Source organism: Drosophila rhopaloa, unplaced genomic scaffold (genome assembly GCF_018152115.1).
Source record: "Drosophila rhopaloa isolate 14029-0021.01 unplaced genomic scaffold, ASM1815211v1 contig_4, whole genome shotgun sequence".
Taxonomy (NCBI): Eukaryota; Metazoa; Arthropoda; class Insecta; order Diptera; family Drosophilidae; genus Drosophila; species Drosophila rhopaloa.
The window spans coordinates 392,702-418,152 of NW_025335134.1; the positions used below are offsets into that span (position 1 = coordinate 392,702).

Below are 25,451 nucleotides of genomic sequence, written 5' to 3' on the forward strand. Positions count from 1 at the left end.
AAAATTATAAAACTGTTTCGGGTCCTGAGAGAACTGGACCTTACAACGGTTTAAGTAACTATTATAACACTGAGCATTAAGCACGGTAAATCTTGACCGAGCACTTAGATATCTAGTAAAAACAGATTGAGAACCGGTATTTTTATATTTCCTAAAAAGTCTGGACTTTACATTTCTTAAGTGTGTCAACTCTTTGCTAAACCAAGGTGATTTATTGGAAGTTGACGGATAGTACCACGGAACACAGGAATTAAAAAATGAGTTTATTGCAGTATAAAAAACATTAACTGCATCGGACATATTATTGCATAAGTAAAGATCAGACCAATTAAAGCCAGAAATAAAATTATTTAGCCTCAGAAAGTCTGCCTTGCGAAAACAATGTATTCGTTTGGATTTTTCTGATTTTTCTTCTATAACTCTACCCGTATCAAATGAAAGTTCGATTGTTGGGTGATATGGATCTTCAGGTTGCGTGAGTGGTGCTACTCTGGACAGAAACACACCTTCAGGATTTAATACAAAACACAAATCAAGTAGGCGACCTAATGAATTTCGAACATGGTTTACTTGAGATAGAGATATGTCAAGCAGGCCATCAATAAAATCATGTTGTGCTATAGGTAGTAAGACATTCGATCCATCCTCAGTGGACCAAGTAACTCCAGGTATATTAAAATCACCTAGAACTATCAACTGATCCCTATCGGAAAGCTTATTTGCAACGGACTTAATAACGGATAGGTGATTTAAATAATCAGGAAGTTCAGACAACGGCGGAATATAAGAGCAAGTTATGTATATAAAGTTACCAGGAAGCGATAACTTTACACAAATAAATTCAATGGTATTGAATTCATCAAAAAATAACTCCTCAGACGGGAAGTTTGAATCAACTCCAATTAAGACTCCACCTCCCCGTCTAGAGGGACGGTCATACCTATATATTGTGTACTTACCTGGAAAAACTTCGGAGCTAAAGATCTCCGGCTTTAACCAGGTTTCTGTGAACACAATAATATGAGATGCAAAGGAAAGGCTATCAGAATACAATTTAGTGAGTTTGCAAACCTCTTGCATTCTGATAGGAAAGAAGGAGGTTAGAAGTTAGTTTTTTGAAATTGGTACACTGGTTTGGCCTCGACTAGGAAGTTTTACTCCTACGGGCCCCTTCTTCTTTATCTTAGCCTCGAACTCTTTTACAACCATATTATCCGGCCAAAAGTCGCCTGAGCATATGGCTTCAAAAAGCTCGTTAGGGACAGTTATCTTGAAAGATGAAATGTCTCTAGCATAAGAAAACTTAAACTTTTCCACCTTTACACTATTACAATCGGCTTTAGTTTTGTCTTGTATATAAGACAATACATCAGAAGATGTTTGATCAGGGGAAAGCCGAGAAACGAAAATTTGTTTCTTTAATGGAACCACTAAAAGGGATTTTGGTGGAGCAGACATTGTTTCTGCAAAACCAACTTGAGCCGGTTGTCCGGACTCAGTAGTCCCTTGTGGTGGTGATACTACATTCTGAGAGATAGGTGGATCCACTAATTGTGAAACCACTACGGACAAATCGGAATTCTTAGAAGTCCCTGGTTGCATGCATTCTGTAACGGATTGTTCGGATACCGAATCTTTTTTAGCTGCTGATCTTAGCAACATTTGAGGGTTTGCTGAAATCAGCTGCTGATCCGCCGGAATGCTCTGTTGTTCTTTTGATTTCGGTTGCGGGGTGTTCCCCTTTTGCTCCTTACCACCAGCGGCCTTTTTGCGCTTAGGGGACTCTTCTAATAGCTTACGACTATTAAACTGCGAGTCCAGCGCAGATAGGAGATCATCAGCTCGGCGAAAACTATCTCTAGCCACTCCGAAACAGCTAATCAGTCCCATCAGGCCGCCTTTAGTTTGGCGCATGAACGATTTCATCTCGTTCGCAACCTCGACACAAGCGTCACAACAAAACTGCAAATTGGGCCCCTTTGAAAGGTCATCACTTGTCCGGCCAGTAAAACCGGCGCACTTGGTGTGCACCATATTTTCACACAGCCAGCAAGTCATATTAGACTGGTCAGCCCTGATTACGAGGCTGCATTTTTTGCAGAAGCAGACTAAATTTTTATTATTCATTTTATTTATTTACCACTGTACCAAGAAAGCGAAATTGAAATTTATAAGCGAGCAGTTATAAGTACCGCAAGAGCGCAGAAACTGCACGCTTAGAACTTTCAAAAGCAAAGAGAGCAAGAGAGCGGGAGCGTAAATAAGTTAAAGTGCATGCACAAAAGAGAAACAGCGTGGATATAAATAGGATAGAAAACACAGATAAGAATTACGAAAAACTAAAACAATTTATTAGTATCAATACAAAGTGCACTCGCGAAGCGAACGGAGTTTAAATTTATGTTTAAATAGCCGAAAGAAAATTTAATGTTGTTTTTATAAAACCCACCGATGGGAATAAACGAAAACAAAATACAAAATTCGAAGCGCAGAAAAAAAACACGACCGTTCACTTTGAAAGTCAAAGACGATATATATAAAAGTCTTCGAATAAAAAATGGGTCAGTGGTAAATTCCTACCAGAGCGGGTTGACATAAAAATCTAGAAAAATCCGCATAATTCTGAAATAATTAGGAGACGTGTGTGAGGTACAAATTAAAACAATAAACGACCCCAAAGTGCCCCAAAATTCGATTCGTTTTTTTTTAAATTTTTTCTTTTGCCATTTTTCTGTTATAAATGTTGTTAAAATGGTTTAAAAAAATTATGATCATAATCTTATGGCATAGCCGCAACTAACTGCATTTAAATTTTTTGGAAATTCAGCCTCCTTAACCAAGTCCCCAATATTTTCCAATTCTCTTATGCGTGACGTCACGGCCTCCACATATGTTTGTATGTATGTTCTGCTGGCGCACTTTGCATTAAGTCGTAAATGAGTGTATGTAGCATTTTAAGTGTGACCGCGCAGGGGAAAAAATAAAAAATACCAGTAACAAAAAATTTAAAATGCGCGGTTAAAAAATCGATTATATCGCAAATCTTTTCATTTGTTTTCAAATGTTGAGTTATCTACAAACTTTGGATTTGTAAAAAACAAAAATAAACAATGATTCGCTCTGCTATGTACACATACACGCACGAAATATGTATATCCAAAAAATCAAGATAATACTGATATCCTTTTGCTAAAAGAATATTTAATTTACATTTCCACAACAGATTTAAGACATTTTGTAACCGATTTTTGTCATTTAAAATTCAAATCGCATTGATAATATTAAAAGAACATTAAATATTCAAACCAATTGATTCTCACGCTCTTTATTACACGTGCCTCATATTGTTTAAACAAATGCAAATGTTTAAACAATTTGATTCACGGCGTCCCCCACCTGTCTTTATTATTAATATAATCTTTTTCTTTTGCATACTTCTTTACGCCCCATTAAATGACCGTTTGCTGTAATTAATTCAAGTGAAACATAACCTGTTGGTCGTGTACAAATACTTCATTATTTGCCAATTTTTTTTTTTTTTTTAATGTGTGGATTGGGGGCTCAAAAACGCCAAAACTGTAATTAGGTGATAGATGGACAGCCTCTTAAAATTGTTAACCAAGATAAAAATAAAGGAAATTGTATTATTGGGGACGCATTTAACTTTTCCTTTGGCATATTTCTTAATTTTTCTTACATAAATATTTGCTTTCCTTATAAGCGTTGTCTACTGTGGATTCTCTTTTAAACTTCTTCTAAATCGTCAACAGTATGTGATTTTTTATTAACCCTTTCGTTACCAATGTGCATAAAATTACCTTTTCTACATTCTTCGGTTGTAATAGTAATAGTACATTAATATTATTTGTCAAGCAATAACATCACTAGAAGAAAGTAAACATAGCATGGCTTAAATGTTAAAAAAATGTATATTTGTTAAATTAAAATTTTAATTCTTTAATTTCAATTTGTAATTAAAAAAAATAAAAAAAAAAATTAAAAATAAAGAGTTCTAATCTAAATATAAACAAAAACAATGAAGAGTCTTAATTTTAGATTGTTTTTGAAAAACACTTTGTTTTTATTTTTGTCCTTCAATATAATGTATCGCCCTTAACTGCAAAACAAAAGATGTGGCAAAATAAAATGTAAGCGATCGGTATTTAAAAAAAATTAAAATTAATATAATTATAGAAAAAGATCCTACCATATTTAAAATCTTCGGCACAAAAAGGTTAAGTTCAAAGAGAGGGAAGTAAACTGATGGAATACGCACACATACATCCGTAATTCGGCAAATTTGGACTTATATATGTTTTTAGGCAGCAATTCTGTCAGTTTTAAAATGAATCCCCATGGAAATGGTGCTGGGCAGTGGGTTGCATGGCAACCCAATTACACGGCAGCTCCAGCTAGCTATTCGTATCCGTATCAAGCTGCAGTTCCGCCTCCAGTTGTGTGCCAACACGTCCCGCAACCCGTACCCGTCCAGCACTTCACGCAGCATTTCCCGCAACACGTTGCGCAACATGTACCGCAACATGCGCAATGTGTTCAGGTGAAATCAATAGATGAGCAAGAAACTAAAAATTTTATGGGAAAAAACAAACGACAACAAAACTGGGTTAACATTAACCAGCAATTGAAAACGCAAAATAAAACCATAAAAACTTTGACGCAAACGTGCAAGAGGATGCAGAACGAATTAAAAACAATGAAGAAGAAGGTAGCAGACCTGGAAAAAACTCACGAAAACGTATCTCTTATGGAAAGGAGATTTAAGAACCTGTGCCTTAAGCCAGGTCGTAGACCTTCAATTTAATCAAAATTGTTAATTTTTTGACAAAAATAAAATTTAAAAATTTAAGTTTTTTGTTTTTTATTCTTTTTTTTCTCATCTTTAGCAAAATTGCAAGTGAACAACAATAAAACCAACCATTTAATCTTCTCCTTTTGCATACATTTGTACTTCTCATTAAATGATCTTTTGCTGTAATGCATTTAAGTGGCAATATAGCTCAGGTGTTAGAGGTTGTATATAAATGTAATGTGATCTGTAGGTCGTGGGTTCAAACCCACTTCAGTTCTTGCCAAAAATGATGATGACATTTTTTTTTTTTGGAAAGTGAAATCCAAGATTGGTAAGAACTCGGTTTGAAAACACGACCCTTAAATTGCAAGGAAACCACATCGTACAACAACACCAACTCTTTAGGAAACATTTCATCTTTTTCTTTTGCTACTTCTTTCGTTCCATTAAATCAGTGGTGGCCAGCAGAAGCAGCACACATACAATGATTATGCTTGACAGCGTACGTGAGCACTGCCTCTGCTGGCCACCACTGCATTAAATGACCGTTTGCTGTAATGTTAACGTTAACGTTAAGAAAACAGTCTCAGCGTTAGATTTTTACAGTTTCCGAATAATGCTTAGAGAAAATGTATGGAATCACCTGCACTATTTTAGAGCTCTCTTTAGTCAATTTTTGGTTGATATGTACGCTAAAATAGAAACAGAAAGGCTTAATTTTATTCGGCTAAATCAAAAAAAGCTGAGAGCAGAAAGCAGAAAGCTACATACATCTTCAAGATGCTATAGGTAGGAATGATGTAGATTTAGCACAGTTTGGACAGATGGTAATTTTACCTTCATCCTTTACTGGCTCGCCACGGTACATGCACGAAAAAACTCAAGATGCCATGACATATGTTCGTTATTATGGTCGTCCTGATCTTTTTATTACATTTACCTGTAATCCTAAATGGAAAGAAATTAAAAGTGCACTATTTTTAGGGCAGAAGCCTCACGATCGGCATGATATCATTGCTCGAGTCTTTCATTTAAAGGTCAAAGCTATAATGTCTTTAATTAATAGTCATAGTTTGTTTGGGGAAGTGCAATGCTTTATGTATACGATAGAGTGGCAGAAACGTGGTCTCCCACATGCACATATACTGATTTGGTTAAAGTCTAAGATCACGCCTCAACAAATTGATTCAATTATATGTGCAGAAATTCCAGATTCTGAAAAGGATCCTCTCCTATATGAGATTGTTAAGGCTAATATGATTCATGGACCATGTGGCCGCTTAAACCTAAAATCGCCCTGTATGAACGAGGGTAATTGTTCCAAAAGTTTCCGCGATCGTTGCTTAATGAAACTGTTACTGGAAAAGATGGTTACCCTAAATATAGGCGAAGAGCACCTGAAGATGGTGGCTTCACCATGGAAATTAATGGAAACATAATTGACAATAGGTGGGTAGTGCCCTATAATTGTGTTCTCCTGCGGACCTTTGAGGCTCATATTAATGTAGAGCTCTGTAGTTCAATTAAATCCATTAAATACGTTTGCAAATACATCAATAAGGGCAGTGATCAAGCTACATTTACTGTGGAAAGCCCTACTAATGAGGTTCAACTATATCAAAGCGGTCGATATATCAGTAGTTCTGAAGCAGTGTGGAGAATTCTTGCATTCCCCATACATGAAAGGTATCCGGCAATTGTACATTTGGCCGTGCATTTGGAAAATGGTCAACGGATATATTTTGATCCTAATAATCAAAATCAATTAGTTAACCAGTTAACCAACGCTTCAATAACGACACTGACTGGGTTTTTCGAACTTTGTAAAACGGATTCATTTGCAAGGACCCTTCTTTATGTTGAAGTACCTTCCTATTTCACGTGGAACAATAAAAAGTTCCAAAGGAGAAAGAGAGGTAATATTGTACCTGGTTTTCCTGGAATTAGAATGGATGATGTTTTAGGTCGAGTGTATACCATACACCCTAAAAATAGTGAATGCTATTACCTAAGACTACTTCTTCATGAAGTGCGGGGACCAACCTCATTCTTATTTCTTAAAACAGTTAATAACATTACGTATGCTACATTTCAATTGGCATGTAAGGCTTTGGGCTTACTAGAAGATGACACACACTGGGAATATACCCTAAAGGAAGCAGCTTTATGTAAATCGCCAATTCAATTACGTGATTTATTTGCGGTGATGTTAGTAAATTGTCAAATGGCTGATGCCGCACATCTTTGGGAAATGTATAAAGAAAGCTTTTCAGAAGACATTTTGTACGAGTTTTCTCTAATAGTGGCAGAAGTCAATCAAGATCTACTGGATAGAGTGTTTAATAAATGTCTTATTTTAATCGAAGATATAACACTGTCCATTGGAGGTACGTGTCTATTAGACTATGGTTTGCCCGAACCGATTAGAGTTAGTAGACCACTTCAAAATAGGGAATATTTAAACGAAATAAATTACAATATTAATGAATTCGAATTAAGTAAAGACGAAAATTCCCTTAACGATGAGCAAAGAATGGCATTTCAAAAAATATTACAAAGTGTTCAAAATGAAAACGGTGAAATATTTTTTTTATTGAATTTGTTGTTAGCAAAATTACGACATAATAATAATGTAGCATTGGCTGTTGCTTCTTCAGGTATAGCTGCTACGCTGTTAAATGGGGGACGCACAGCCCACTCTGTGTTTAAACTCCCATTGGATTTAATAAATGTAGAAACACCATGTTGCTCAATATCTAAACGGTGTAATATGGCATTGGTTTTTCAAGAATGTAGACTTATTGTTTGGGATGAATGCACAATGGCTCATAAGAGTGCTTTTGAAGCGTTGGATAGAATGTTGAAAGATATTCGTGGTTATGATTTTCTAATGGGAGGTATGACGGTTTTATTATCTGGAGATTTTCGTCAAACGCTTCCTGTAGTTCCTCGAGGAACAAGGGCAGATGAAATACAAGCCTGCTTAAAATCATCATTTCTTTGGCCTACTATTCAAAAATTGTGCCTAACAAAAAACATGCGTGTGCATTTAAAAGGCGATACAACTGCTGGAATTTTATCACATACATTATTGAGAATTGGAGACGGTCTTTTTCCAACTGTCGAAGGAAAAATAATTATTCCTTCAGGTTTAGGAACTGTTGTAACTTCCCTTGAGGAGCTCACATCAATTGGTAATTTTACCTTCATCCTTTACTGGCTCGCCACGGTACATGCACGAAAAAACTCAAGATGCCATGACATATGTTCGTTATTATGGTCGTCCTGATCTTTTTATTACATTTACCTGTAATCCTAAATGGAAAGAAATTAAAAGTGCACTATTTTTAGGGCAGAAGCCTCACGATCGGCATGATATCATTGCTCGAGTCTTTCATTTAAAGGTCAAAGCTATAATGTCTTTAATTAATAGTCATAGTTTGTTTGGGGAAGTGCAATGCTTTATGTATACGATAGAGTGGCAGAAACGTGGTCTCCCACATGCACATATACTGATTTGGTTAAAGTCTAAGATCACGCCTAAACAAATTGATTCAATTATATGTGCAGAAATTCCAGATTCTGAAAAGGATCCTCTCCTATATGAGATTGTTAAGGCTAATATGATTCATGGACCATGTGGCCGCTTAAACCTAAAATCGCCCTGTATGAACGAGGGTAATTGTTCCAAAAAGTTTCCGCGATCGTTGCTTAATGAAACTGTTACTGGAAAAGATGGTTACCCTAAATATAGGCGAAGAGCACCTGAAGATGGTGGCTTCACCATGGAAATTAATGGAAACATAATTGACAATAGGTGGGTAGTGCCCTATAATTGTGTTCTCCTGCGGACCTTTGAGGCTCATATTAATGTAGAGCTCTGTAGTTCAATTAAATCCATTAAATACGTTTGCAAATACATCAATAAGGGCAGTGATCAAGCTACATTTACTGTGGAAAGCCCTACTAATGAGGTTCAACTATATCAAAGCGGTCGATATATCAGTAGTTCTGAAGCAGTGTGGAGAATTCTTGCATTCCCCATACATGAAAGGTATCCGGCAATTGTACATTTGGCCGTGCATTTGGAAAATGGTCAACGGATATATTTTGATCCTAATAATCAAAATCAATTAGTTAACCAGTTAACCAACGCTTCAATAACGACACTGACTGGGTTTTTCGAACTTTGTAAAACGGATTCATTTGCAAGGACCCTTCTTTATGTTGAAGTACCTTCCTATTTCACGTGGAACAATAAAAAGTTCCAAAGGAGAAAGAGAGGTAATATTGTACCTGGTTTTCCTGGAATTAGAATGGATGATGTTTTAGGTCGAGTGTATACCATACACCCTAAAAATAGTGAATGCTATTACCTAAGACTACTTCTTCATGAAGTGCGGGGACCAACCTCATTCTTATTTCTTAAAACAGTTAATAACATTACGTATGCTACATTTCAATTGGCATGTAAGGCTTTGGGCTTACTAGAAGATGACACACACTGGGAATATACCCTAAAGGAAGCAGCTTTATGTAAATCGCCAATTCAATTACGTGATTTATTTGCGGTGATGTTAGTAAATTGTCAAATGGCTGATGCCGCACATCTTTGGGAAATGTATAAAGAAAGCTTTTCAGAAGACATTTTGTACGAGTTTTCTCTAATAGTGGCAGAAGTCAATCAAGATCTACTGGATAGAGTGTTTAATAAATGTCTTATTTTAATCGAAGATATAACACTGTCCATTGGAGGTACGTGTCTATTAGACTATGGTTTGCCCGAACCGATTAGAGTTAGTAGACCACTTCAAAATAGGGAATATTTAAACGAAATAAATTACAATATTAATGAATTCGAATTAAGTAAAGACGAAAATTCCCTTAACGATGAGCAAAGAATGGCATTTCAAAAAATATTACAAAGTGTTCAAAATGAAAACGGTGAAATATTTTTTTTATTGAATTTGTTGTTAGCAAAATTACGACATAATAATAATGTAGCATTGGCTGTTGCTTCTTCAGGTATAGCTGCTACGCTGTTAAATGGGGGACGCACAGCCCACTCTGTGTTTAAACTCCCATTGGATTTAATAAATGTAGAAACACCATGTTGCTCAATATCTAAACGGTGTAATATGGCATTGGTTTTTCAAGAATGTAGACTTATTGTTTGGGATGAATGCACAATGGCTCATAAGAGTGCTTTTGAAGCGTTGGATAGAATGTTGAAAGATATTCGTGGTTATGATTTTCTAATGGGAGGTATGACGGTTTTATTATCTGGAGATTTTCGTCAAACGCTTCCTGTAGTTCCTCGAGGAACAAGGGCAGATGAAATACAAGCCTGCTTAAAATCATCATTTCTTTGGCCTACTATTCAAAAATTGTGCCTAACAAAAAACATGCGTGTGCATTTAAAAGGCGATACAACTGCTGGAATTTTTGCACATACATTATTGAGAATTGGAGACGGTCTTTTTCCAACTGTCGAAGGAAAAATAATTATTCCTTCAGGTTTAGGAACTGTTGTAACTTCCCTTGAGGAGCTCACATCAAATATATTTCCGGAAATTTCAAAAATCTCAACCAAATCATTAGATTGGTTTTCGGAGAGAGCAATATTAACTGCTAGAAATGATAGAGCTGTGGTAATAAATAACATACTGTTAAAATCATTTGATGGTATTGAAGTTACGTATAAGTCTATTGATTCAGTCACTGAAGTTGATGAAGCAGTTCATTTTCCGGTTGAATTTCTCAACCAACAAAATCCACCTGGACTTCCCTTACACATTCTAAAGCTTAAGATTGGTGCACCAATTATGCTGTTGAGAAATTTAAGACCTCCAAAACTATGTAACGGTACAAGATTGCAAGTAAAAGCTCTTCATAACAATTTAATCGAAGCTGTGGTTTTTACTGGCTGTGCCAAAGGAGAAATTGTTTTTATACCACGAATACCCCTAATACCATCAAATCTACCGTTTCAGTTTAAAAGACTTCAGTTCCCTGTAAAAGTTTGCTTTGCAATAACGATAAATAAATCGCAAGGTCAGACCTTAAAACTAGCTGGACTAGATTTAAGGGACGATTGCTTCTCTCATGGTCAGTTTTATGTGGCCTGTTCAAGAGTTAGCTCCTCTGAGTCTTTAATTATTTTAGCGCCAGAAGGAAAATCAAAAAATATCGTTTATAGAGAAGTCTTGCAAAAATGTTAAACATTTCTAATTAAAATGCACTGTAGAATAGGCCTCATGTGGAAACCACAAAAAAAAAAAACGCGCCAAAACCTCTACCTCTATGGTGGTGTGGAAATGTGGAATGGTTTTAGTTTAAATAAAGTAGCAAATAAAAAAGTTAATCAAAAGTATAGTTTTAAGCGATATAGTTAGGAAATTGCTAATCTTAATTTCCGCAGGCGAAGCTGCGGGCTACCTTGCTAGTATTATATACATTTGTACTCGGACTTTGCGGTGATTTTTTTTTTATGTAAAAAACCAACAGATTTACCATCAGCATTCACCTTTGCTAAAAACTAGAGAACCAAGCATTCCGTGCTAAGGGCAACAACCTGCTTTTAAAAATGTACTTATCCGATCCGTACCAGAATGGCGTCCAGCCTTTTCAAAATTCGTATTATTAACAAGATGCAAGCGATGAAAGCACTATTTTCACAAAAAGGCAGACCAATATCAATATCTTGGACCGAAACCGCAAAAAAATTAATGTTTTCTAAGGATTTAAAATTGGTTATACGATAAATTTACAGTGGCACCAAGGGGATCGCGAACTACTTACACATGATTGTATTTAGAAGGGAGGGATTGCGGTTAAGAAATAAATAAAAATCAACTTTCAGAAAAATATTTTTTTTCCAAAAATGAAACAAAAGAAAGTATTCAAGCAAAACAGGGTATGTAAGGAAGGAAAATACGATAGACCCGCGTAATTTCGCGTAATATAGTTAATTCCGTAAAAAATCGGAAATTTTTAAAAAAATTTTATTGGCGATACGTATAGTCTTAGCTCAATTTTTGCATGTGATTGGCCAACATTTAAACAATATGTGTGATTTTTTTCTTCCAAAAATATTAAAAATTGACTTAGATACAGGCAATTTTTGGCGGCGCCTCGAAGAAAAGATGTTTTGCGGTGTACACGATTACCGGTCACAGAATCATCCGAAATGAAAAAATCCAATTGCTTTAGTTAAAGAATAAGATTCCTCAGGTAACGCTGTAAAAAAAAAAATGAAAAAAAAAATTTAAATACTATAAAATAAAACCCATAGAAAATCCCAACTTCCTAACTTTACAAACACCAAAGTTATGGCATTTCCGATCAATCAGTTATATGGCAGCTATAGGATATAGTCGGCCGATCAAGAATATATATACTTTATAGGGTCGGAGATGTCTCCTTCACTGCGTTGCACACTTTTGACCAAAATTATAATACCCTCTGGAAGGGTATAACAAAGAAAGAAAAGACAGATGTGAACAATATGTTGAAGATTAATTAGATTATTATACGACAAAAAAGAACTGTTACCCAGACAAAAAAATTAATTAAAGACAACGAGATGTACTTAAGGGTTCATTCTGGTTAGTTTTGTTAAAAAAATATAATTTTTTTTTGCATTTTTCGATAGCTCTAGAATATTATACTAAATCGAAATACTTAAAGTTTAAAAGATATGAGTTTCCGAGCCGACCGACTCAAAGCAGGTAGGGAGCGTACATAAAACTTTTTTTACGAATTGGCCTACTTCGCCTACGTGCCCTGCGTCCGGAAATGCATCAAAATTTTCGAAATTATAATCATCTTTAAAATATCAGAAATATACCTAAAAAGTTTAATGTACCTATGTTTTCTTTGTCCAAAAAAAATTCCTGAATATTGCCTATTTTTTGACACAACTAACCGAGTGGACCCTTAAACCAATATGTACATCTAACTAATTTATGGCGTCACAAGTTCTAAAGTAATGGTGCGATTTGGAACATATTTGGTGCACCCGTAGATATTGACCGAAAAAGTATTTTTGACATATTCCGCTCAATATCTAGCATCTACAAGGTCTCTAAAGTGTTTTGTAATTTCATGCTAAATCTCAAAACTTACGGGCATGGCTTAATCGACGCGGCTCTTGATCCTGATAAAGAATATATATTTTATATCATCCTCAAACTACAAAATTATTTCCCGACTTTTTTAAATCCTTATAAATTTAGACTTGCGATAAACTCTGATTATTCAGATTTGGCAACATCATAACCTTTAGCTGTAAATTAAGCTGCGAGTTTCTGACATATCAAGCGAGTCAAAACATTCCGAAATTGATGTTCCTCTTTGTGTTTTTATGTTATTTATAGTTGCCCTGACAACGGCATTCACTACGTTGGGCGTAATTATGTCAGTTAAATCAATTTTATGGGAAGTCTTAGTACCAAACACTATACATAGTCGCTTATTCGGCGTGGACGCCTACTCCAATATGATGTGATGACACATCATGACTCATATCCATGAAGGATAACGTTTTCTGAAGCAAGGATACTTCTTATCTTTCAAAGCTCAACGAAATGCCTTTTTAAGGATATTTACCTACCCGGCCAACTTAATGTTGTCATGTCTACCAATAACAAAATAAAAAATAACAAAAAGAGACCTGTTAAAGGCATTAAAAAGCGTATTCCGTAATTATATATCGACACACCAACAATTTTTCAAAAGAAAAGTTATATTACATATTAAGTGTTAATTATGACGTCACAGCAGATTTGAAAACGTTGTTCAAAGCAATAAAGGTGGATGGAAATAATGTCATTCATGAAAACGACTATGCAAACACATGTTCAAAATCAAGTGACTTAGGAAACTACAATGCCAAACATACGCACTGCGGATCACGTCTTGTGACTCCCAAAGGAATGCAATTGTAGAATGCAATTATAAATGTAAGAAACAAATTTGACTAAGTTCCCCTGGAAGCCCAACATTCTGGCCAGCAAACCCAAGAAACATATCTTACAATCTAATAAGAGCCAAAGTGCTTTCTGATCTATCTTCAGACCACCTTTGCCAATAACACTTATTCAAAGCCCTGATATAATCACACAGCCCCTCAGGCTGACGTCGCACAGAACTAACTGGCCTAAATATCAGGTTGTCAAATATCTCATTTCCGCTTTTTTGGGTTTTTGAATTTGGCGGCATTGTGCAAAACGCTACATATCGGTATCGGGCAATGTTATATATCGATTGAAAGGTCTTGACATAACCTATAAAACGACACTATTCATAACAAGTTTGGCTATTGCGTTGAAAAGTTATACATGTGTAAGCATGGAGTTAGCAAACGCCGAAATTCGCGCTGTTTTTAAAGTTTTCCTTCGTAAAAGGTAAATCCGCTAGAGAAACATTCCGTGAGATTACTGGTGTTTTTGGGGATGGTACTCTATCACCTCGAACCCCGGATGAATGGTTTCGACGATTCAGAGTCGGTGAAAACGTCACCATGGATGAGCTAGCCGGCGGAAGACCTGTGACGAAGAATACCGATCAAATCATGAAAAACATTGAGCTAGACCGGCATGTGACATCTCGTGACATCGCTGAGGAGATAGGAGTTAGTCACCAAACCGTTTTAAACCATCTGCAGAAGGCTGGATACAAAAAAAAGCTGGATGTTTGGGTGCCGCATGATTTGACGCAAAAAAACCAGTTGGACAGAATCAACGCCTGCGATATGCTGCTGAAACGGAATGAACTCGACCCATTTTTGAAGCGGATGGTAACTGGCGACGAAAAATGGATCACATACGACGATATCAAGCGAAAACGGTCGTGGTTAAAGGCCAGTGAATCGTCCAAAATAGTGGCCAATCCGGGATTGACGGCCAGGAAAGTTTTGCTCTGTGTTTGGTGGGATTGGAAGGGAATCATACACTATGAGCTGCTCCCATATGGCCAGACGCCTAATTCTACCATCTACTGCGAGCAACTGGACCGCTTGAAGCTGGCGAACGACCAGAATCGACCAGATTTGGCTAACAGGCAGGGTGTAGTGTTTCACCAGGACAACGCCAGACCACACACTTCTTTGATGACTCGTCAGAAGCTACGGTAGCTCGGTTGGTAGATTTTATCGCATCCACCATATAGCCCGGACATGGCGCCAAGTGACTACCACCTGTTCCTGCCCGTGGCGAATGCCCTTACTGCTGTAAAGTTGGGCTCAACAGAGAAGGGAAGTTTCTACGAGTGGGTATTATGAAGTTTCCGTCTAAATGGGAACACATTATCGAACAAAACGGCGCATATTTTAGCTAAATCCGTTCACTGTATCAATTTTTATGAAGCATTGAATAAAGGGCAGAAAAGTGGAAGGGAGTTATTTAACAACCTAATACAACAAGTATGTGAGTTCTCACATAGAACTCTCCCCTCAACTTAATATGGAATCGGGCATCGACTGCACTACTGCAGCAACCAAAATCTCCAGTCCACAAGGAACGGAGGTACAAGCAAACAAATACTTTTAATCCAATCGGCAAATCGAACAGCTGGTGCGGGAAAAGAGGCGTATGCGACGTGCTTGGCAGACCAACAGGTCGCGATTTTCAAATCAACGCCGGGTTGCTCTCTCGCCCTTGCTCTACGGCAACAGGCAGAAAATGCACAGCTGCGGTAACTTTCGGAAACCAGTATAAATAATCCAATATGGAGGGCTCACCCAAATTTAAGCGCTCCGATCGAAACGATTACTCCAAAAAGGTGCTTGGCCCGAAGCGACTTAGACAAAGCTGAAACATTTGGTTCATATCTTCAAAGTGTTTTCCAGCCAAATCATGCCCCAAATTCATTTGTCCTACCTCCAATTTAGCCGGAAACTGCATCTTTAATTAAAGAAGTCACTCTTGATATTTCTTGCCGTGCGGATTTGGAAGAGTTATCCAAGTCGTTATTTCTGTCGGTTTGCACACATGAAATAACAAAAATTTCATGGCAACTATGCCGATTTAATAAACTTGATGGGTCTTTTCGTGGATCCACTAATGTCAAATGTAGAAAAGTTCAACCATCTCCTATCGAGTCTAGAAAAAGAAGCCCTGGGAACAGTCAAGGCGTATCAGGTAACAGATCCTAATCATCCAAAAGCATTATAAAAAACCCTTGAATAATATTCTTCGATAATATAGCGCGCCTGTTAAGCATTTCTACAATTTTTCATCCCTCAGCCACTTCATTGAGGTCGCTTATTGATACGGTCACTGCAATCTATGACTCTCTACAATCTCTGGGCAGTGATAGAACAATGGGAAACGCTATGACCACCCACATTGTAATGACCAAAGTAGACCCAAAGATCATTACATGCTAGCTTGTTCGTCATTCGAAAATTTGTCGATCGAATCGCGTTTTAAGTTTGCGAAAAGTTCACCGCTTTGCTTAAATTGTTTGCGAAAAGGACAGGAAGTCCTCGATACAGTAACTCGACTTTTATCTGGCTGATTAATAACCCTTAATAACCCCTCTCTTCAAATCGAGCACCAGAACACGTTTTCTAGCGCTTAAACAAAGAATGCAAGCTAATCCTACTGTACAGGAGATGTATCTCGAATTTATGCGGGAATATACCATCCTATATACCATCCTATTAACCACCCACTAGGTTTGTTATGTCCACTCGTCACGACGACATTCCTCATTTAAAGAATTAGATTCTATAAAAATTCCTTAACATGTCGGCACAAATCAAACAGTTACCATTCATATACACGGATATATGAAAGGTTTCAGTCTTTATGTTCGTGTGGTTTCCCTAGAAGTGGTTACAAAAACATTATTGACTGCAATATCAAGGCCTATTAATCGTCTGGGCGTACCACGTCTAGAGCTTTGCGCCGCCCACCTACGTGCTAAACTCTGGAACAATGTCCTGAAATTGATAAACGTTCGTATAGTACAGGTAGTAATGTGGTCGGACTCGGAAATAGTACTTTTTGATCCGCTATTCATCAACGAGGCCAAACTGCAGTTTTAAAACACGTGCCTACTAGCTACATACTTTCGGCGGAGCTTCCATCGCGAGGCTGTACTGTCAAGGAGTTAAGCATGTTCTTGTGGTTCAATGGTCCACCCTTTCGTGGAGTTTCAAACACTCTGCCAGACGCACAATCTGAAATCCGAACCCAATAGAATCTGATTCAAATTCAACTTTACAAATCATATTTCATCTTATTTAAAAGTTATCCGAATCGTTCCATTCATCATTCGTTTTATAAATGTCCGAAATTTGATTATGTGGACAAGCTTGACTCCATCAGTCACAGAATTAGCCTTCTCTTTTTTAAATATCGTTCAGGCTTTTCAACGAGAGTCATTTGGTTTCGAATTTGAAAAACTATATAGGAACCTACACTTGCAAGATTCGTATCAAAAGCTAGACATTCATAAGCACGGAAACAGTCGGTAAGCTTACATTAAAGCAATTGCGAGTTGGTGGCCGCTTTTTGCGCGCTCCGTTGGAACATAACGCCAAGTTACCCTTATTATTCAGCATCCCCACCGCACGAAGTGTTACGTTGGACCTCGAGCACTCATCAAAGTATTTGGCTTATTAACGCTCGTGGCAAATGTACTACTGTTGTTCGTCAATGCACTCACTGCTTTCGATACAAGCCCTGGTTGTTGTCACAAATTTCGCAATCAGCCATTTAGAGTTAGCGGAGTCGGTCTTTTCGGGCCCATTAGAGTATCGTTAGGAATCCGCGGAAAAACACCACTCAAAATGTATGTCTTTTTATCTGCTTCTGGAGCTTTTAAAGGATCTCACATTTAATTAATTTCTTCTTTAACTTAGCAGATTCACCGGTCGCCGTGGGCCTCTGGAAACACTGATCTACTACTGCGGCAACGCAACAAATTTTGTGGGTTCGGCAAGAATGCTTCAAGAGATCACGTCTAACGGAAAGGGGGAGTACCTTCACCGCACCACACTATTTTGTCAACCTGTGGGAAGCACCTGTATAGTCAGCTAAGCATCTCCTCATCGTGGGCAACGCCCTCTTAAGGGGACCCCCCGCCCCCATACTCGCTTTCAAATTTTGACGATTTTCAATGGGTTGGTAAATGAACATTTATTATTTTTTAGCCTTGTAACTTTGCATCCATTTATTTGAAGTCTTTAAAAAAAGAACAAAATTTTCCATATTTTCCAACGGGATTAGGAAGAGTATTGTCCCTTGCCATATTATTAGACTCATGCTTTTTCTGGCTTAGAACACGTAAATACAATAAATGTCACATAGAAAATTAGAAATTTACATCGAAATGAAATCTTTTTAGATGAAAATACATTTTTTTGCAAAAATCAGTATTTTGTATGACCACCTTTCGCAGCCAACACAGCTTCAACGCTTCAACTGGTCTACGTCCAATAAGACCCTCTTCTGCTAACTTCCGCTGCACTGTTCTTTGCGAAACTTCAATGCCGCCTTCAACCGAGGTCTATTTTTTATTTTATAAAACAAACGATAAAAGTGCCCGCGATATTCAAAAACCCAAGTTCTACCAACATATCTACAAAAAGGTCATATTAACAACAAGAAATATCAAGTATGTAAAAGAAGATTTGCAGCATGAGTCTAATAATATGGCAAGGGACTGTACATGTTTGGCTCTGAAATGAACTAAGATTATTATTTTCGCACAAGAATTAACAAAATGGCGGACCTTTGAACATTTTTTTTTGAAAATCTACTTCTTTTTTAATCCACAAATCTAGTTGAAAAGTAAAGAAGATCTATGTATAGTATAACGTACTAAAATTTGGACTCGATTGGATTAATAGTTTTTGAGTAATGCGACAATCGTAAAAATACTGTTTCGAGAAAAACGCTTTTATAGTTTTGAGAAGCTCTCGCCGTCGCCTGACGCTTCCACCATAAATCGGCTATTTCTTCAAAAGTTTTTAAAATTTTCACTTGAAATTTTAAAGCAACACTCTTGAATAGGTTTAGGTTCGAATTAAATAAAAAAAATCAATTTTTTTGAAACCGAGAACGAGGAGTCCCCTTAAAGAAAGATGAAATCCAGACCGTTCTCGTCTCTCGAGGTAGAAGCAGTACTGAACTCACGCCCGTTGGTCGCTGATAGCTGCAGCCCTAACGATAGGGAAACTATTGCTTCTGCCCACTTTCTCGTTGGCACCACACTTGCTACATTGCCACCAGCTAGCCTGCCTGCATCGACGAAAGTCAACCTGAGTTGTCTACAGAGATGTGACAACTCTTATCGGCAATCAAGCAGCTTTTCTGGCGAGATTGGTCTCGCGAGTACCTTACAAGCTTGCAACAAAGAGCCAAGTGGACAAAGGAATCTGCGAATTTAAGAACTGGAGACGTCGTCGTTATTAATTATTATTATTATTATTATTATTATTATTAACTTGCCACCCCAGTTGTGGCTGCTTGGAATCATCACTGAGATGATCTTCAGAACAGATGGGAATGTTCGAGTTGCAGTCGTAAAGACTAAATCTGGAACATACAAGAGAACACTATCTTGCCCCATTACCATTAGATTGAAAACCTGGAGTTCTTCAACGCGGGAGTTACCAATATGTTGATAACACTTTTGGTGTTAATATTGAAATATTTATTGGAATAAGTTATAATGCACTGTTGTTTTATTTTTTTAATTGTTTCTTTATTTCTTAATTGCGTCTTTTCCTTCGCAAGGCTCACACTCGACTAACTCGAAAACAAAAAAACAGCCGCTTCGCTTTTATCTATTCTCTCCCGATTGGTTCAAGTCGGGAATTGGCATGATCGAGTTCTTCGTACACTCATAGCATGTGTATGAATCGGTAGAGAAGGTAATTTAGGCGATGTATGTATAGTCATTTTATTTATTTTCCTATCATAAAAATTAATAATATTATAATTAACTTTGTAAACCTGTAACATGCCTGGCCTGTGATAGCTGTGGGGCGGGGCACAGCCTGCTGAAATCACTTTTTTGCATTCAGCAAACAATCATTTTTTAAGAATAGCAGGTAAAACTTCTTTTGATCTAAACAAAAAGTCTTAAACCGACAATCACAGAAAAAATTGTTAAATTTCCTCCTCATTTGAATGCATTGGTGGGGATTAAGTTTTGATGATATTTTTATTTTTAATCCTAAAATAAGCGGCTAAGTGTTTAAGCTAACATAGCACGCACCGACGGATACAGAAGTTTAATTTTGAAAATATTCAAAACATACTCAAAACATCAAAAGAATAAAGAAGTCTATTTTTTGAGCTTAAAAATAATGTTGTGTTCGATATTGTTCGATAATGTGTGGTCTGGTGAAACACTACACCTGTTAGCCAATTCTGGTCGCTTCTGGTCGATCGCCAGCTTCAAGCGGTCCAGTTGTTCGCAGTAGATGGTAGAATTAAGCGTCTGGCCATATGGGAGCAGCTCATAGTGTATGAATCCCTTCCAATCCCACCAAACACAGAGCAAAACTTTCCTGGCCGTCAACTCTCCTTGCTGAGGCTTCTATAGAAAAGACAAATGTATAAGTACATGTAGTATATTATGTTGTCAAATAACTCCCATCCGCTTTTTATACCCTTGCAGAGGGTATTATAATTTTGGTCAGAAGTTTGTAACGCAGTGAAGGAGACGTTTCCGACCCCATAAAGTATATATATTCTTGATCAGGATCAATAGGGGAGTCGATATAGCCATGTCCGTCTGTCCGTCTGTCCGTCTGTTTCAATACCGTTTGCGAGCTCAGTTTAAAAGCTAGCGATCTGAAACTTTCACACTCGTCCTAAAACAAGTGTACGCAGATCAAGTTTGAAAACCGCCCCGATCGGATGTCTATATCCTATAGCTCCCATAGGAACAATCGGATATAACTTGCAAGAATGGAAGATATTTCGCGCAGTGTAAAAGCTATTGACATACATCTTTCCAAATCGTATTTTTTATGCGTACCTTGATCAGGGTAAAAGCGCGTGACGATCGGACGTCTATATCCTATAGCTCCCATAGGAACAAAAGGGTAAAATCGGTTAATATTTAATGATTTTTAGGATATTTCGCGCAGTATACAAGCTATTGACATGAATCTTTCCAAATTGTATTTTTTTATGCATACATTGATCAAGGTGAAGGCGCGTGCCGATCGGACGTCTATATCCTATAGCCCCCATAGGAACAATAGGGTGAAATCGGTCCAAATTTGATGATTATCAGAATATTTCGCGAAGTGTGTAAGCTACTATCATAAATTTTTCCAATTCTTATTTATTTACGCATATCTTGATTAGGGTAAAAGCGCTTGCCGCTCGGAAGTCTATATCTTAAAGGAGATAGGAAAAATTAATTAATTAATTTTAAGGCTGCGAAAGTATCCCTTTTTTTCTATTTGTATATGACATTTTTGCAGTATAAAAGCAATTAACTTGAAACGATGCAAATCTAGTTTACTTATGTATACCTTATTCCTTTCACTACTTTTTCACTTTTAGCAATTTCGGCAAAGTCTGCAAGGGTATTAAAACTTCGGCTTGCCGAAGTTAGCTTCCGTCCTCGTTTGCTCTTAATTAAATGCTTTATAAAAATTGATACAGTGAACGGATTAAGTTAAGCTATGCGCCGTTTTGTTCGATAATGTGTTCCCATTTAGACGGCAACTTCATAATACCCCCCTCGTAGAAACTTCCCTCCTTATTTGCGAAAAACTCTGACATCCACTTTTCACAACCCTCTTTTGGGCCCAACTTTACATCAGTAAGGTACCGTAGCTTCTGACGAGTCATTAAAGAAGTGTGTGGTCTGGCGTTGTCCTGGTGAAACACAACACCTGTTGGCCAATTCTGGTCGATCGCCAGCTTCAAGTTGTCCAGATGGTAGAATTAAGCGTCTGGCCATATGGGAGCAGCACATAGTGTATGATTCCCTTCCAATCCCACCAAACACAGAGCAAAACCTTCCTGGCCGTCAATCCCGGCTTGGCCACTATTTTGGACGATTCACTGGCCTTCAACCACGACCGTTTTCGCTTGATATCGTCGTATGTGATCCATTTTTCGTCGCCAGTTACCATCCGCTTCAAAAATGGGTCGAGTTCATTCCGTTTCAGCAGCATATCGCAGGCGTTGATTCTGTCCAACTGGTTTTTTTGCGTCAAATCATGCGGCACTCAAATATCCAGCTTTTTTTTGTATCCAGCCTTCTGCAGATGGTTTAAAACGGTTTGGTGACTAACTCCTATCTCCTCAGCGATGTCACGAGATGTCACATGCCGGTCTAGCTCAATGTTTTCCATGATTTGATCGGTATTCTTCGTCACAGGTCTTCCGCCGGCTAGCTCATCCATGGTGACGTTTTCACCGGCTCTGAATCGTCGAAAACATTCCTCCGCGGTTCGAAGTGATAGAGTACCATCCCCTAAAACACCATTAATCTCACGGAATGTTTCTCTAGCGGATTTACCTTTTACGAAGGAAAACTTTAAAACAGCGCGAATTTCGGCGTTTGCTAACTTCATGTTACACATGTATAACTTTTCAACGCAATAGCCAAACTATGTTATGAATAGTGTCGATTTGTAGGTTATGTCAAGACCTTTCAATCGATATATAACATTGCCCGATACCGATATGTAGCGTTGTGCACAAAGCCGCCAAATTCAATAACCAAAAAAAAACGGAAGTGAGATATTTGACAACCTTATATAATACATTTTGAAACCATACTTTAACTATATGCCATCGCGGGTTTTATAAGAAAACCATGAGTAGAGAAAGCCCAGATTTTGATAAATTAAGCATACTTTCTATTGAACATAAGCTATTTATATATCCAAAACTATCCAACTTTTTAAATTATTAACAACCTATAATTTTTGAATCAATTTTCAGAGATGGAATCGGAGATGGTCAGCTGATTACTTGCTCGAAATACGAAATTCCACAATTTGAAATGGTTTGTGGAGATCGGATCAAAATTTCATTTATTGTAGTCCAAAAACGGATCAATACTCGTTTTTTTAAGGTAAGTCTGTTATTGAGAGTTGCATACTCTTTAAAGGAAGAATTCGGCCTGTTTTCAAATATAAATAGTTTTGAAAAAGTTTGAAAATTTGTCAATAAGAAGTATTATTAGGGCATACATACGGAATGCAACTATTCAAAGATTTAAATGTATGATCTTGTAAATAATTAATGTAATTAATTAAATAAATATATTAAATTTAGATTTGCGAACTTCATCTGATTCAAAAATAGGACGATACCAATGTTTTCTTTGTTGTTTTCTTCTTAAACTATTGCTATTTTATTTTCTAACAAATTACTTTTTATTCCCTTGCAGTGAGTATTATAATTTCAGTCAAAAGTTTGCAACGCAGTAAAAGAGACATTTGCGACCTTAAAAGGTATATATGTATATTCTTGATCAGCATCACCAGGAGAGTTGATCTAGCCATGTCCGTCCGTCTGTCCGTCTACGTAAATTTGACCCTCAGTTTTAGAGCTATCTGCTTGAAACTTTCCCAAAAGTTGTCTTTCTATTGCAGGTAGTGTACACCGACTTTGAAATGGCAACTTTTCAGGAGAGCGTTTTAAAGTTTGGGACACCCAAAAATTGAATATAAAACGCTCTTAGTTACCTACGTTCAACTGCCCATAAGTTCGGAAGTTTAGCTCGGATCGATCTTAAATTTTAACACAATATTCTCAAATGTTGTGCATTCAGAAAAAAATGGAAAAAAAATTTAATACTATACCTATTACCAAATCGGCTTTTAATTTTTCGACATTGATTTCGAATTAAAATTAATGGAAACGTCTGGAAATATTTGTGGAATTTAATATTTATAATGTTAAATTTATTAAACAACAGCCGGAGAGTGCAGACGTGTTTTGCGCGAGCTCCGGAAAAAAACCGCTCAAAAGTGAAAAAACAATAACTAAAAATACTGGAGGGGTGTAATAAAGGCAATCTTATTGCTAAAAACAGTAAATAATAATTAGTGTTATGTAAAAAACTAGTGCAAAGTTATTATAAAAACTAAGAAGTGCCACGAGTGATAGCTCAATGAGCGGCGATTCAAAAAATGAGCGTAGAAGCTCCGTAGACCAGAGAAACAGTTATATTTCTTATTTCTCAACCCGTGATACAGAAGTAGAAAGAACTTCTTCAAAGAGCAACTCAGCCCTACTGACCATTGACAGTGCGAGAGCACGGTCTTGTTCTCCCGCCCTACTCACACCAACTCCCACCTCATGGAGCTTGCCGTGTAGAACCCCACCCCCAGCTTCGACTCACAGCTCACCAGCCACATGCACTGCGACCTCGTTAATTTCTGCAACCGCAGCCACTGCAACAACAACATCAACGGTCGCCGTTAAAAGCCCGCAAAATAAAATGGTTGGAAATAAACCAAAACAAAATTGCCCTAATAAAGGCAGCGAACAACCAGGGGCATCTAGTAACAACAGATTCGCCCTATTGTCGGAAATTGATAATAATCAATCCGAATCTGGACAGGCTGTTCAAAAGAAACCAAAGCCCCCACCAATTTACATAAGGGAACAGAATTCAAATACCCTAGTAAAGAAAATTGTTGCGCTGGTCGGGAATGACAACTTTTATGTTACTCCCCTTGTTAAAGGGAATATTTATGAAACAAAGCTTCAAGCTAAAACTGAAGATCAATTCAGAGCTGTAACAAATTACCTATACGAGGCTAGGAAACCCTACTACACGTACCAGCTCAAGAGTAGCAAGGGCTTGCAAGTAGTGCCAAAGGGCATAGATCCCGACGTATCCACCAATGAGGTAAAAGAGGCACTGAAAGAAAAAGGATTCTTCTTCAAAAATATTATTAATATTATCAACAAAAATAAAAAGCCGCAACCACTCTTTAAGGTCGAACTGGAGCCAGAAAGCAGAGCCTTGAAGAAAAATGAAGTGCACCCGATCTATAAACTGCAATTTCTGTTGCACAGAAGGATTACTGTTTAAGGCCCGCTTGCAATGCACAAACTGCCAAGAGTATGGACACACCAGAAACAACTGCGGGCTTCGTTCAGTCTGCGTAGCTTGTGGTGGCTTCCACAAATCCGAACCTTGCCCTGCAAGCAAAGAAGCCCCAAAGACAAAGAAATGCGCTAACTGTGGAGATAACCATACAGCAAACTACAGAGGCTGCCCGGTCTATAAAGAGCTTAAGAGTCAGATTCAACAAGCAAAACAAGCACGCTCCCAGAATGCACGAAATGCGTACGTGCAATCCCAAACCACACCTAATGTTTTCTTTGCGAAAGCAGCCAGATCTTCATTTGGGCCCCTCAACACAAATGGGGGAGTTTCATACGCCAGTGCCCTAAAATCAGGACTTGCCAATCAAACGGGGTTCCCACAAGCTCAATGCTCTGAGCAAAATATAATAACACCTCAGCAAGCAATAGGACAAATACCAAACAGCATGAAAACCATGATGCTGACTTTACAACAGAGTATTATGGAATTTATGTCATTCATGAAAACAACAATGACAAACCTTATGCAAAATCAAAACATTTTAATAAATTTGCTCACATCCCAACAATCTAAATAATCGAAT

General features: G+C 37.5%; 1 protein-coding gene and 1 long non-coding RNA gene across 3 annotated transcripts in view; both read left to right on the forward strand.

The window, feature by feature from the left end:
* LOC108038995 (protein argonaute-3) overlaps positions 1–25,451 on the forward strand; it is a 555,323-nt gene that overhangs the window by 280,670 nt on the left and 249,202 nt on the right. For both annotated transcript variants that reach the window (XM_044461511.1, XM_044461512.1), the window contains exon 6: positions 22,744–22,876. In XM_044461511.1, coding sequence (XP_044317446.1) covers positions 22,744–22,876 — 133 coding nt within the window. The remainder of the gene's footprint in view (positions 1–22,743; positions 22,877–25,451) is intronic.
* On the forward strand, positions 17,183–17,936 carry LOC108040554. The gene is made up of 3 exons (XR_001769075.2): positions 17,183–17,290; positions 17,379–17,611; positions 17,685–17,936. It is a non-coding gene; the product is annotated as an uncharacterized LOC108040554 (long non-coding RNA).